The sequence below is a fragment of the Cyprinus carpio genome, chromosome B9, assembly GCF_018340385.1.
Source record: "Cyprinus carpio isolate SPL01 chromosome B9, ASM1834038v1, whole genome shotgun sequence".
NCBI classification, from domain to species: domain Eukaryota; kingdom Metazoa; phylum Chordata; class Actinopteri; order Cypriniformes; family Cyprinidae; genus Cyprinus; species Cyprinus carpio.
In genome coordinates, this window is record NC_056605.1 from 22,429,551 (window position 1) to 22,445,832 (window position 16,282).

The following is a 16,282-nucleotide window of genomic DNA, read 5'->3' on the forward strand; positions in this document are numbered from 1 at the left end:
GAACCGTTGAGACAAGGCAGGATGGATCCATGCTTTCATGTTTTTTACACCAAATTCTGACCCTACCATCTGAATGTTGTAGCAGAAATCAGACTAGGCAACGTTTTTCCAATCTTCTATTGTCTAATTTTGGTGAGCCTGTGTGAATTGTAGCCTCCGTTTCCTGTTCTTAGCTGACGGGGCGGCACCCAGTGTGGTCTTCTGCTGCTGTAGCCCATCTGCTTCAGGGTTCGACGTGTTGTGCGTTCAGACATGGTATTCTGCATACCTTGGTTTTAATAAATGGTTATTTGAGTTACTGTTGCCTTTCTATCATCTCTAACCAGTCTGCCCATTCTCCTCTGGCATCAACAAGGCATTTTCGTCCACACAACTGCAGCTCACTGGAAATTTTCTCTTTTTCGGACCATTCTCTGTAAACCCTAGAGATGGATGTGCATGAAAATCCCAGTAGATCAGCAGTTTTTGAAATACTCAGACCAGCCTGTCTGGCATCAACAACCATTCCACGTTCAAAGTCACTTAAATCCCCTTTTTTCCCCATTCTGATGATCAGTTTGAACTTCAGCCTTCACCATGTCTAAATGCCTATATGCATTAAGCTGCTGCCATGTGATTGGCTGATTAGCAATTTGTGATACCAAGCAATTTAACAGGTTTACCTAATAAAGTGGCCGGTGAGTGTGTGTGTGTGTGTGTGTATATATACACTAGGGATGGGGCGGTTCACTGAAAAAAAATCGAACCGTTCGGTTCTCCCCGCACGGTTCGGCATGCACTGGGACCGCGGTTCAACATCTGACAAAGCATCTGTAATATGGTTTGCTATAAATAACACGTAAAACAAACAGGGTTCAGCTAATATATGTTTCTGTTGATGGATGCGAATTCTGGCTTCCCAGACATTACAACAACAGCGATGAGAAAAAAAAAAAGTGGACAAACCATTCACTCTTGTTCAGTGCGAATGCCGTATGCTGAAATATGAGCAGTCATTTATTCCGTCATCACCCGGGTGGTGATAGCGCGCGCGCACAGTTGAGACCGGAACAGCACACGTCATTTAAGCTTTGCCAGTTTAAACATTTAAGAACCAGAGGACACAAGCTCGCGCACGCAGTGAGAAGATTTGTGCATGCGCTCATTCGAAGCGCGCAAACCCGTGCCTCAGAACGCGCACAAATATTAAGCTCTCTCTAAAGTATTGTGTTTAAATGGACAAATTCACACAAAAAATTATGTCAAAATACCCATCTTGGTAAATATCCTATATATTAATCGAACAGGAACAACAAAGAAAACACTCACTGCTATTGATTGAAAAGCTTTTGTAACTTTAATAAAGAATAATCTTTCATTTATACAGTCAAATATGCAATGCTGTTTTACATTTGATAACTTTATTCAATATCTGTACCTAAAAACTAATGTTAGACCTACCTAAAAAAAAAAAACTACGGAAAATCACTGTTTATTTTTTGTATCTTTACTCTATCGTATTTATTTGTGCTGTTTCTTGTAGTTAGATAGAATATTCTTTTTTTATTTGAAAGTATAGTTTTTCCATAAACATAGCACATCCGAACTGTACCGAAACCGTGGCTCTAAAATCGTTTAACAAACCGAACCATGAAAAAGTTAAACCGTGCCACCCCTAATATACACACATACATACATATACATATACACATACTGCATACACACACACACACACACACACACACACACACACACACACACATATATATATATATATATATATATATATATATATATATATATATATATACTGTATATGGTCATACCCACAGAATAAAGCCAATACTTGTGCGCTCTCTCTGTCTAAAATATTAAATTATGGTTATACTTACAGTATAAAGCCAATACTTGCTCTTTTCTCAACCAAATTGTCACACAAAGAGAGTGAATGACAGAATTGCAGATGAAAGTGGCCTGAGAGGCCATCTGCTCCTTTTTCCTTGGAGCAACAGATAAAAAAAAGATTCTTTTCTCTAACCCTCAAACTTTAAACAGCTGAAACACTCTAACGCATCCATTATTCTCTTTGTGTCCCTGCCTGCAGAGCTTCTGAGCCTGAATGTGTGCGTCATATAAAATAATGTGTGTGTGTGCTTGTGTGTGCTGGCTGTTCTGCTGGCTAAAATTTTGAAACTAAGACCACACAAGCTGCCTTCAAAAAGTCATTGCTTTTATATTCTGACATTTTGCAAAACGCCTCAGCTCTTTAAAGGCTAAATGGTTGAATGTGGCTTTCACATGTTGACAGTCCTTAGGCGAGCTGTCTCCCCAGACTGTGACATCTCCATTTCCCCTGTTCTCACCTCCACATGCACAGGCGATCAGAGACAGAGCAAATGAGAGAGAGAGATATAAAAAGAGAAAATAAGGGAAGAGAACAAATAAGAGAAGGAAAAGATGCCAGCGGACCCTATTAAGGTTGAGGAGGAAGCGAGGCATCACAAAACACAGTGAGACAGACAGAGATGAAGCAAATGAGGAGACGCTGAGGCTCAAAAGGGGAAAAACAAACAGAAGGATTGCGAGAGATAGAGAGAATGCTGTGGTGAACTTGTAAACATGCTGTGTGGTAACACTTGACAACATCATGACCTTTAAACAAAGTTTTTGATTGTGAAACAATGATGTCAATGCACAAGGAACAAAAAATGCAGTGTTACACAAGACTTTTTAAGAGTTCTGACACTTTATGGTCTCGGTCTTTTGTCTAATTTGATGCCATTAACAAATATTGGCAGTAAAAAGTCACGCGATATTCAAGGCTTTGGCAAAAGACATACTGTTAGGGTCTTTATCGGGATATTTTACTGTGGTTTAAACTTCAGCAGTAAGACTCTATATGACTGCCCAACCAGATAATATAATTATCATTATAATAATAAAAGAGTTCTTACGTGCACACAGATGCTTTCATATACTTTTGTATATAAATATATCTGTTTTGACCCTCATCCTTACACAACCTTTCCTATACAGCCAGTTATGCATTATAGCTTACTGAACTCAACTCAACTCAGATCAATGAAAGAAATACATACATATATATATATATATATATATATATATATATATATATATATATATATATATATATATATATATATATATATATATATATATATATATATATATTATTATTATTATTATTAAATAAATAAATAAAGAAAACAAAAAACTGCTTAAAATATTTCATTTTTGTTATTTTAGCCTTTATTACAATATGATGGATCAGAACTGACAGGAAGCGAAGTGTTCCATTGAATACCAGTGCAGATACACATACTGTATGTACAGCTGACTCATGTAATCTGTTCCTGTATTGAAGGTGTTCATTGAGTTTGAACTGGTTTTGAAAGTGACATACTTGGCAGTGGATCTTGTTTCTCAGCGACCCTTAGACAAGAGCACAGCGTCGTTAGAGAACATCATATGTTTGAGAGTGATGAAAGGCTGTAAAGGAATAGTTGTGCAGAAAGTCCCTATATGAAGATGGTTTGGGCCTGTTTTATGCAAATGACTATCCTTGGGGTTGTGGTCATTGATTTAATATAATAATCCATATTTATTAACATTAGAACAAGGTTAATAACAAATTCCTGTGCGTACACAAAAGCTGTGAATTAGGTGAACATTTTAAATTGAGAAGTTATTCTGTGTGTACAAATATAAAGTAATCCGTGCAATAATTAGTAAATGAGACCCATCATTTGCTTTATTTCACAATTTAAGACACTGATTGTCCCAAGAGGGAGGTTTGTTAGACCTGCCTATAACCATTCCTCTCTCTTTCCCACACGGCACTTCCACAGAACACTTCAATGCAGTCATACCTAACACACAACAGTTTAGTCAATGAGCAAAAAGCCCCTAAAACGGCAAAATATCTTGTGCAAGAATTAGTGAAGCATGTTTTTATCCACACTGCTGTGCGTGCTGGTGCATAAACAAGGGGCATGGGCTCAAACAAAGAGATGTTTTTTCACTGCTCATTATTGAAACCATCACCCACTCATCTCTACGTCTTAACTGGAATAACACCCTCTGCATTCCAGCTCAGTCTCACACTCTACACTCACAAACAATAAACCACAGGATCCCATTTAGTGCTGCTTTTCTCCAGCTAGTTAATGGCCAAGTACATTTCAATCTATAAAACAATGTTCTGCTGAACACAACCAATCCCCCCAACAAGTGAAATTCAAGATTATATCAATGTGGTTGTAAAGGGATAATGTTGAGTAATCACATTCTCACAACAAACTTAGTTCATCCATGCACAACAAAAAAGTCATGCTGGTATGTTTTGTTTTAGCGGATACTGTAATGCCTTTGTTATATATTTGGATCAGTTTGACAGCTGGCTCAATGTAAAGCTGTGATGGCTTTAATTTTATGACATTAATTTTATTTATTTTAAATACGATTTTTACTTTTTTATTAATATCTATAATATTATTGGCATAAACGTGTAATTCTGACCACATCACTTCAAATTCTAATACTTCACAATATTTTTCACAAAAATTAATAATTAATTAAATAATTAATTATTAAATTAAAAACAAGCACAATTAGTTTTGTTAGCACATTTTTTTCAGGATTTTTTGATGAAAAGAACATCATTCATTTGAAACAATGTCTTGCTGAATAATAGTATTAATTTCTTGTTCATTTCTTCTCGTACTCAGTCTTTTGAATGGTAGTTACTTACTGTTTTGTATTTGACAATATACTCCAGGATGGGCATTCCTCCATCATCCTGCTTGACCAGACCCAGTCTGTATGCCTTCCCCACCCCTCGTTGACCCTGAACCGAAGGGGGACTCGGCTCACCTGAATATCGAACAAAGTAAAATAATGTATGAATGGTCCACATTCATATTCATAACTGGTTACAAATTAACTCAATGGTTAGCAGCAATATACTACTGCAATAGTGTAATGGCTAAAGGTTGTTTTCCGCAACCTACAGCATATACGGGTCAAAGCAGAGGGCACTCACGTATGGGCAGAGTTTGAAAGCTCTCTGTGCGGCTGAACTCCCCTTGACCTTTTCCATTCACCGCGGCTACTCTCACCTCATAGGTTGTGTTGGGCTCAAGGTTAGTGAGCAACACGACTGCTGTAGAAAAAAAGAGAATGATAAACAGAGAGATATGTAAATGATTGTAACGAACATACTATGTCCCAACCAACATGTCCTCCAACTAATACGCTCGTACAGGTCGTTTGTCCAAATCCCTGAAATACGACCCATCAGAGCGTATACTACAATTGCGCCCCTATCGGCAAAAGGTCGTGTTCATATTAATGTTTTGTACTCTTTTATTTGCACCGTGATTTGCGTTTCGTGTAGCTCAGTTGGAAGATTATTGCGTTATACCTTGATATGCAATCATGCTATCATGGGTTCGATCCCCGAGAATGGACGTGCACGTAAAATGTATATGCTCAAAAAAATCATAATTTAGCATGATTTCTGTGAGGGTTAGGTTTAGGGGGTGGGGTTAGGTGTGGTCATTCGAACGAATAAGCCTCCTAGTAAAATATGTACGAATTACTGTGAGATCGGTGTAAAAAGTCCACACATTGCATTTAAATAAACGTGCGTTTTGATTGGTAATGACTTTTATACGTCATTTCATGACGACAGACGCAACGCGATACTGTCATTATTTTTACGCCCACTAGAGGCCGCTTAACGTTAAAACGTAAAAATAGGTCGTAATAAGGTGCTTGCACAAACGACCTATATGGTCGTTTTTTGTTGGAGGACAGGCTCGTCCCAACTGGTCTCCTAAATCATGTACATGGTTTCAAATAATTGCTTTCCCTAGTCATGCTCTTGGCAAACAGGCCTTTTCAGGAATATGTAGTTCAGAGTCCTTGAAGTAGCCTTATCTAATATGATTATCAAATGTTTTCTTAAAGTTCCTGCAGACCCATCTTGGTGTTGTAAGTAAAGAAAGATCTATTTAAGCACTATAAGTTCAAGCTGGACTGGAGTTGTATCTCCCACAGCTCTTCTCACTTTTCTAGTTTGGCCTTTGAAGCTAGTATGAACTGAAATTTTAGGCAATTCTTTTTGAAGTAATGTGTTTTGTGCATGAATGTAGTGAGAATGAAGGATTCAAAAAAATCAGCATAAAAGTATAATGAAAGTCATTTTTTGTGCAATGCTCCTGCCTAAGATCCGAAATGAACTACAAATGGCATAACTATGAAAGGCACCATATTTGATTTGGGATATACAGTGGAGAGTAAAGTTGTCACACATCCATGTGACCTCAGAACACTTAGAAGCTGTATGGACTACTTTTTTTATATATTTATGGTGTTTTCTTTAATTTTGTAGTTTGACAGCCCAAATGCCCTTTTACTTTCATTATATGGAAGACAGTGGAAACAAGACTACCATTCAAAAGTTTGCGGTGGGTAAAATATTTATGTTTATGAGTCTCTCATGCTCACCAAGGCTTCATTTACAAAAACAGTACAATTGTGAAATATCATTAAACTTAAAATAACTATTGTTTATTTTAATATATTTAAAATATAATTTAATCTGTGACGGTAATTCTGAATATTCAGCAGCCATTACAGCAGTCTTCAGTGTCAATTGATCCTTCAGAAATCATTTTAATATGCAGATTTGGTGTTAAAGAAACATTTCTTATTATATCAATTTTAAAAACAATTGTGTTGCTTAATATTTTTGTGGAAACCATGATGGGATTTCAGAAAGTAAAAAAAACAGCATTTATTTTAAATAGAAATCTTTTGTACTATCAGTTTTGATTAGTTTATTGCATCCTTGTGGAATGCAAGTATTTATTTCTCTCTTTCAAGAAAAGAGAGAGATAATCAGCAGTAAGTGGAAACCATTGCTTCATCTACAATTTGTTTGGTGGTTTAACACAGGCACTGATAAAACCCAGCAGTGGAAAACATTTGTACTTACTCTGTGTCCCCTGCGATTTCATATCCTTCCAGTCCTGTGAGCTGATGTCTTTGTATTTGACCAGGTAGTGACTGATGGGTACGCCGCCATGAGAGTCTGGCTTCGTGAAGGTAACTGTGGCCACGCGCTGTGCTACAGAGCTCAGCCGAACAGAGTAAGGGTTTGAGGGAACATCTGTGACAGAGAAATTATGGGTCAGGGGAAGAGAGACTAACAAACGACTCCATTTATGTGCCGAGGCCACAGTTTCTGAGAGTATCAAAGGATCTAGTTGTGTTTTTCTGTGGGGTTGAAAACAAAGCTATAGAGATGCTTTCAGGGCCTTACAACCCAAGCTCTCTCAGCGTGAGACTTTTCAGTCCACAAACACAGTCAGCTAGAAATGACTGCACTGTACTCCTGTCTCACCATCTTATAAAAAATAAATGTCAATAAAGTTTGAAAGTTAAGTAAAGAAAATAAAAAATCAAATGAAATCACAGAAGAGAATTAAACCAAAACAGAAAAGTGGTTTAAATATAACTAAAGGGTATTCTTACAGCTTAAAACCCATGGTAAATTAATGGTAACACAGTGCCTCTTATGACTTTTTTAATTTGCAAAACAACATGTTAAAATATAATAATCCCAATTAAATTAATAACACAAATATACACTTTATATATATTTTCCGGAAAAAATGTAGAGCAATACACTAGTACTGAGAGATGAAAACTCAAACTAGATCAAACTAGCCAAAATCTGATAAACTAAAGCACTACGTGCGTGGTATACTGCACATACAGTTTTATGAATGACATCTGTTTGAATTGCGTTTCTTCAGAAGTAGATTCAGTGCAGGCTTAATCAAAAAATAAGCATCAAAATTAGCTCATAGTCATCAGGTGACACAAATCATCAAGTTGCTAATCTGATACAAAACATGTTTTATCCTGCCTGAACCTCTCAAGCATGTCCTTTACAATAGGTGACACTGAATAGTTTTATAATTCATAGCCATTTTACATGCTTGGTTTTCATGTTTTTGTTTTTTTTGCCTTGCCAAGCCAGAATACACAAACTGCTCTGAATATCAAGCATCTGAGAGTGGGAGAGCTGAGACCGTTGGTGAAGAGAGAAATAGTAAATGAAACAGGGAGAGGCAGCAGGAAGATAGAGAGAAACAAATTTGTGTGTGTAATAGAGGATCATGGAGAGGACATGCCAGTGAGAAAGACAGTAGGACAGAGATGCTAAGATGGACAAAAAAAGAGAAGTTGTGCCACAGAATCCACTTCCACCTTTGAGTGTCTGCTAGGATGATATATATATATATATATAAGAGGATACAGCTAAGACAAGCACATACACAAATATACATGCATTTTTATTGTGTTGTACACTTCAAGACACAAACAATACAGTGGACAACAATCCGTCAGAGTGATCTGCATTATATTTGAAGTAAGCTCTTCAAAGCTTGAGTAAACACATTATTGCCAGCTGTTCGAAATCTAAGCGTGTTTTCTTCTAGTGCTGCCATGGTGTTCAGCCTGATACAAAAGTCTTTATTATCTGAGGAGCTCTGTGCGGAGATTACATGTATGTGGACAGACTTTGACAAGAGCGAGAAGGTTGGGACTGTTAATATACCTAAAGTCCGTTCAAGCCTTAAAGCTGAAGTGTGTAATTTCTGCGACACCAAGTGGAACTGAAATAATGAAGGTTTGCTGAAAGGTCCTTGCACCCCATTTGCCAATACTCAGGCAAACAGATAGTTCCGTCCCAAAGTCATGCCATTGGCTGAACTGGAAATTGACATTTTAGACCCCAGGGTGGGTCACAGTTTGAATAATCAGCATGTAAATAACACCAACTGGGCCCAAAAAAGCTGTTTTCAATTGATGGCCATTCAAAAGCAGTTCTATTTATCTGTTCCATTTAATCTATTTATTTATTTATTTTTTTTTTTTTTTTGCAAGCAATATTCAAATCATAATTAATTAATTTTATTCCAGTGATCAATTTTTTGAGCTCTTAAAAGTGTTTATCACTAGCTGCCATCTTCTACAGGTCGAGCAACTGCCATCGAGATGAATAGAAATACTAACAGATAACTTACTCAACAGTACGTTTGGAATTACCTCTATTTTCAAATAAAAGCATGGCGAGCATTTGGGGATCCTGTTTGAATCAGAAACTCTTTTTTCAATTTTGCTTAATTAAAGTCACAGAAATTACACATTTCACCTTTAAGGCTTGAAAGGCTCATAGTGACATTAGAAATCTTAAGTACATCCCTGTATCCTAGTACATCCCTGCATCTTACTCAATCCAATTCTATTATCATTTATAGCACAATTGTTTATACACTTATTTATCTGCAAAGGGTTTTTATTTTTTATTTTTTTGACTGTGTGTTGTTGTCTTTTGTGTACTGGAAGCTTATGTCACTAAAACAAATTCCTTGTATGCGCAAGCATACTTGGCAACAAACATATTTCCAATACCAAAAAACAAAAAAAACTTGTGCCAGAGTGTTGACAGTCCTCCGGAGTTTCTACAAATGACATATTATTGTCTCTACATGTTCAACTTGAATAAAAGAAAGTATTAAACACCTTTAAAAGCTTCACCTTGGTCACACAGCTATATACTGACAGATGCATTAATCATATGGATTAGTTGAACCTGTGGTAAACACCCACCTGCCTGTGCTAGGATGAACTCCTGAAAGCGCATCCCAATGTTGTTTCTGGCTGTACAGTTGTAACGGCCAAAATCTCTGTCTGACATCGGGGTAACCTGAGGACCAAGGTTGTGTTAGCGTGATCATGCATACATTTTTCTTGCTGCACGTGTTTGTCTTGTTACACATCTAATGTCTGTTATTGTTGTTATGTTGTTCATGTGTACATTTGACACTAATCTTGATTAGTAAACATAACTGCAGAGGAATCATCTGTTTCCAGAGAAACCAAGTGTTGCTGAGTCGTGTCTTGTTCAGATAAGTTTACAAAAAAAAAGGGCAAATCTACTTGTACCACTATAAATAATCTTCTCTACCCAGTGTGATCTGTGTCACTGATTTACTATTATAGTTCTTGTTAATATTTTGAAATAAAGTTTATTTTTACATTTTAGAACTTTAAACAGTACTTTAAATGAAAGGGAATACTTTAAAGAAAACGGGCTGAAATTGAATAAGTTCAAGTTTATATATATATATATATATATACTGTATAGATTTCATTTCAGTTAATGTTTATATCAAGTAACTGTTTTTTTTATGGTTTTATTTTTAGCTTTAGTTATCGATAACAACCCAGCTCTGCTGGCAATAATTCATTTCCACATCCGACTAGCTCTCTACACCTGTATGTTTTAGCAAAATACTTTCACAGATTTTGCATCAGAATCCAGTGCCAACCCGACACATCACCAAAAAACAAAAAACAAAACAAAAGAGAAAGCTTAAATGTTAAAGGCAACCAGCTTTAGCAGATTTTTGAGTTTTCTCAACTTGTTTTTGTAGGAGATTTTTGAGTTTTCTCAACTTTTTATTGTATAAACTGAAAACAAAGTTGAGAAAACTCAAAAGTCTTCTGAAGCTGGTTGCCTTAAAGTTTTCTCAACTTTTGATTTTTTACAGTGTGTCCTTAAAAAAACAGCTTAGAATTATCATGATCAGCTGCCTGTAACCCGTACATACTGTACAAAATGGTTTATTAATACTGTAGATAGTTATATTCATTTATATTTTTATACAATTTTTTTTTTAGCTTTTTAAACAAATCTGAAGGCAGCATTGACAGCAGATTGATTAAAATGAAAGTAAATTAAATGGATTAAAAAAAAAATAATATCTAAAACTGTATTTAATATTTCTATATAATATTTTTTACTCAAATCAATGTGGTGAACATCTTATGGTGGTCTACTGAAGTTTGAAAACTGTAATAAAATTAATAACTTAAATTCATTGCTGTTAAGACATTATTGAATTTTGTTTGGAAAAATATATCCAATGCTAAATAAATAATTTGACAATTTTAATAATTAAAGTATAACAAATACCAATGTAATAAATACATTTTTTTAAAGACTCCTAACTATTTGAATGCCACCAGTGGGCTAAGGCCTGGATATAATTAATGTCTAACTCTCCTGGCTCTCTTATCTAGACAACCAAACACATAAAAATCCAATAGGAATGAGAAAAATGTTAAAAACCAGAAAAAGCAGTGGGTGGAATACTGTACCTCGAGGAGAGATCTGCCAGGGGCACTGTATACACGCATGTTTCCAGCACCCTCACTAGGGATGGTCAACTTTTCCCGTCTCCACAGCATTGTGGCCGGAGGGTTAGACATAACATCACAGCTAATGTTGACCGGGTTCCCTTCCCACGAGAAAAATATAGTGTGGTTGGTCTGGAACTTTGGTGCATCTGTGAAAGAATGGTAAAGGAGTGCTCAGTAATGGCACGCCGAGCTCTTCTAACAGTCATCCATCAAAAACTCATTCAAGATTAGCTGCCCGATGTCTAAATTAAAATCTAGCATGTACCAGGCAGGTAGGAGCTACCACATACGTGTTAACCAAACACTTTATCATGGAGTTCTCTTTCATCCGGTGAAATGGCCTCCTAATCAAACTGAATCTGAAGCATTGCCACTTCTCGCAAGTTGCCTCTAATTTTTCAAAACAACCTGCAAAAACTCAAACCACCTCTTCCCCCACAATGCAGTAGGTGGAAGAAGATTTCATTTGGCAGTATGTTAGAGAGATGCAATGAGGTAGAGGGTGTGAGATAGAGAGCACTGTGGTACTGGGAAATGCTGCATTATATGTGATTTCTCAGTCGTACACCCACACACACACACTGGCAGACACACACATACAGTACATAGACACACAGAAACAGCACACACACAATCACACCCATTTTTTCCATTAAAGAGATTGATGCAGCCCACATTGTCACATCGGTGACGGATTGAGACTGAATGAATGGGTATATATTAGCAACCCTGCTAGATGGTCCGTTCCACTGCACCCCATAATGAGAAATATATATATCTACCCTGCTGCTGCTACTGATTCTAAGAATACAGGATACAGAACTGTAACTTGAATTTGAATTTTGGGAAGAAGAGTCGAAATTAAACAAAACTGTAATTCTTTTGTTATTATTATACAGGTACATATCATTTTGAGTGTAGATCACCAATAAATATGTTAAATAATAATAATAATAATAATAATAATAATAATAATAATAATAATCATACATAATAACATAATAATAATAATAATAATAATAATAATAATAATACATATACATATACATATTCCAAAATTAAAAATGTTACATATAGACAACTGTTAAATATTAATATCATTCTATATATATATATATATATATATATAGACTATATAATATATATAATATATATATATATATATATATATATATATATATATATACAGTACAGGTCAAAAGTTTGGACAACATTACTATTTTTAAGTGTTTTGAAAGAAGTTTTCTTCTGCTCATCAGCCTGCATTTATTTGATCAAAAATACAGAAAAAAATGTAATATTGATTGATATATTATTTACAATTTAAAATAATTGTTTTAAATTTATTATACTTTAAATTATCATTCATTTCTGTGATGCCCCCAAAGCTGAATTTTTAGGATCATTATCACATGATCCTTTAGAAATCATTCTAATATGATGAATTCATTATTAAAGTTGGAAAAAGTTCTACGCTTAATATTTTTTCAGAACATTTGATACTTTTTTAGGATACTTGTGATGAATAAAAAACAAAAAAAAAAAAAAAAAAAAAAAGAAAGCTATGTTTTTAAAAATATAAATATTTTTGTAATAAACAATATACACTACTGGTCAGTAATTTGGGGTCAGTAATTTTTTTTTTCTTTCTTTTTTTTAAATAAAATCAATACTTTTATTCAGCAAGGATGTGTTAAATTGATAAAAAAGTGATAGTAAAGAAAATATATTATTCGAATATAGATTATTAGAATTTTTTTTTTTTTGAATAAATGCAGTTCTTTTTAACCTTTTATTCATCAAATATATGACAGCAGAACTGTTTCCAACACTCATAATAAATCAGAATATTAGAATGATTTCTAATGATCATGTGATAGACTGGATGTTACATGTGACACTGAAGGCTGGAGTAATGATGCTGAAAATTCAGCTTTGCATCACAGGAATAAATTATTATTTTAAAGTATATTCAAAAAGAAAATCTATTATGTTAAGTTGTAATAATATTTCACAATATTACATGTTTTTTTCTGTATTTTTGATCAAATAAATGCAGGCTTGATGAGCAGAAGAGACTTCTTTCAAAAACATTAAAAATAGTAATGTTTCCAAACTTTTGACCTGTACTGTATATATATATACATTTTTAAGGCCCTATGAAATGTTTTATTTTTCTGCTAAATAATAAATAAATAAATATATTATTCTGGCAAATTATTTTTCCTATTTTTCATAGGGCCTTAAAAATTTATTTTTTTGTTAAACTTTTAAGAAATTGCTGTTTCCTGATTTCAAGACATTTCAATATTTAACAAATAAACATGCTTTTTTGATGAAAAAATAAAATAAAACCTAAAAAAAAATATAAAAAAAAAAAAAACACGCAGGAAAACGGAATTTGGAAAAAAATAAATAAAACAGATTTCATAGGGCCCTATTTAATATAATAATATTATAAACAAGGGTAAAACTCTACACAGGCTTCCATGTATAAAGTTTTGATAACCTTTGTCAAAGTACAGTTTCTACAAAATGAAGAAATTCATATTTATAATTATAAAATTAACTGAAAAGAATGTGGTGGACATATTATGGTAGTGTGTTAAAATCTTTTTCTTGTTTAGAAACATAGTTCCAATTCCAATTCCAATTCTAAATAAATAACCAAATAACCTTTTAGTGAATAAATATGTGACCCTGGACCACAAAACCAGTCATAAGGCTCAATTGTTCATCTGAAAGCTGAATAAATAAGCTTTCCATTGATGTATGTTTTGTTAGGATAGGACGATATTTGGCCGAGATACAACTATTTGAATATCTGGAATCTGAGGGTGCAAAAAAAAATCAAAATATTGAGAAAATAGCCTATGAAGTTCTCCAAATGAAATACCAATCAAATAATAATAATAATAAAAAATTATTTATATATTTACGATATAAAAACTACAAAAAATTTACAAAATATTCTTCATTGAACATGATCTTTACTTAGCATCATTATGATTTTTGGCATAAAAGAAAAATAATTTTGACCCATACAATGTATTATTGGCTATTGCTCTGAATATACCCATGCTACTTATGACTGGTTTTGTGGTCCAGGGTCACATATACTTAATTAGTTCAATCTAGTGATTATTTTTTAATTCTTGAATTTCCCCTTTCCTGACACTTAAATTCAAATCCCAATTCAGACCACTCACACTCAATATCCAGGAACATGCTCTTCTGATGTCCACCGATCCTGCTGAGAGCCTCACAGTCAAAGCGTCCCCAGTCAGATAACTTGACTCCAACAATAGTCAGGATGGATTCGCCATAACGGCCTCGCACCTCCACTCGGCCGTCTGGACTCTGAAAAAAACCCAAAAAGCATCACATGCTTCACATATTTGAAAAACAGATAAACCCGATAATCAGAGAGTCAAGGTTGTAGGATTAAGTACAAAATCGTGTAACAGCAAGATGTGGGGATTAAGGCATGACTCATGAGGATAGATCCAAACCATAGAGTTTTAGAAGAGGGAAGGGTGCAGAGAGGCTTTTAACACACCTCAAGTGTTTCATCTGCTTTTCCCTAACATTTCTTATGGTAAATGAGTATAGAACCATTTCTAACTTCACACACACTGTTGTCTGACTTGTGGCTTTGGGAGTACAAATGTTCAACAGTGGTAATTCTTAACAGGTTAAACTCAAACGTAGTTCTTCCACAGGGACGCATATTCATGTTAGTACTGCGTCATGCCCTGATCCCATTACTCCCTCTAAATAAAAAAACATAAAGCTATAAGACACAATTAAGGGATGTTATGAGAAAACTGGTGTTAAATAAGAGGTGTTATATAGCCTATATGCCTGTATAAAATAGTGACAACAGTATTGTGATACAAGGCACCAATGCTGCAAAAGAATATTAGATGTAGTAGTTCATTAGCATAACCGAAGGTGATATTGTGCATACAGGCTCTGTTCCAAAGCAAGCAGCCTGTCCATGCAGGATTTAAGGCATGATAAGTATGCTACCAAGGATGTTCCAAAATGTAGGAAGCGTAATTATGCCGCCTTCAAACCTTCTAGTAGAGAAATTCTAAAGCAGCATGAAATTTCAATCCCAAGATAAGAGCACAGAAAATCAATCCAAGATCGCTACTGTTAAAACGTTTGGGTTTCAAATTTTTTATTTTTTATTTTTTTTGAAAGTAAGAAAGAAATGAATGATTTTATTCAGCAAGGATTCAAATATTCAAATATGTTTCAATTAAATGCATTGTATTCATCAATCCTGAAAATAACCCATTGTGATTTTCACAAAGATATTAAGTAGCACAAGTAGAGCCAAAATGTTTGAAAGGTAGTAGTATTTTTATGCATATAGTATTGCAATGCTAGCTAAGCATCATGCTAAAGCCATGAATGAACAGAAATGTCCCTTTGTGTGGAAACTGGCATGTAAAACACTAAAACAACCCTCCATTTTACTACAGCTTCAAATACATCAGACTTTTTTGAATCACTGGCAAAACAAATGTAAATCCATGAGAGGATATGAAACAGCATAATCCCAAAATAGATTATCATCACTGAGTACACTGTTGGTCCCTAAAGAACTACAAACAGTCTGAGACCCTTACAAACGTGGAGCTCAGACTGTTTAACCATCTTAAAAGCAAACAAGTCGAGGACACATCACACAGACCTTTGTTTCGCAGACCACAACACTGCTCTGATGTAAATCAACTCTTCAGTTTTTCTCACTGCCCTCTGAAGCGTTCACTGCATAATAAGCAGTAGATGGATGTATGGCGGTGTCAGTTTTGATTAGTGAGAGTGAGCAGTAGTGTGGTTAATGATAGGCAGTGCATGATGACAGTTTTGAGGCCTGTCTTCCTGTCTCAACACCCCGCTCATCATCCGAGCTGACCAAAATTGCCCTAAGTTAGTCACTATATTCTCCACGCTCACGCTGACAAATGCATCACAGCAGCCAGAG

General features: G+C 34.8%; 1 protein-coding gene across 4 annotated transcripts in view; it reads right to left on the reverse strand.

Annotated features, from left to right (window-relative positions):
• The window catches only part of ncam2 (neural cell adhesion molecule 2), a 187,999-nt gene that overhangs the window by 13,355 nt on the left and 158,362 nt on the right, over positions 1 to 16,282 (reverse strand). For all 4 annotated transcript variants that reach the window (XM_042731619.1, XM_042731618.1, XM_042731617.1 and 1 more), the window contains exons 9-14: positions 14,493 to 14,643; positions 11,242 to 11,429; positions 9,688 to 9,784; positions 7,001 to 7,174; positions 5,042 to 5,161; positions 4,751 to 4,872 (exon numbers count right to left, since the gene is read on the reverse strand). In XM_042731619.1, the coding sequence (XP_042587553.1) occupies positions 4,751 to 4,872; positions 5,042 to 5,161; positions 7,001 to 7,174; positions 9,688 to 9,784; positions 11,242 to 11,429; positions 14,493 to 14,643 (852 nt within the window). The remainder of the gene's footprint in view (positions 1 to 4,750; positions 4,873 to 5,041; positions 5,162 to 7,000; positions 7,175 to 9,687; positions 9,785 to 11,241; positions 11,430 to 14,492; positions 14,644 to 16,282) is intronic.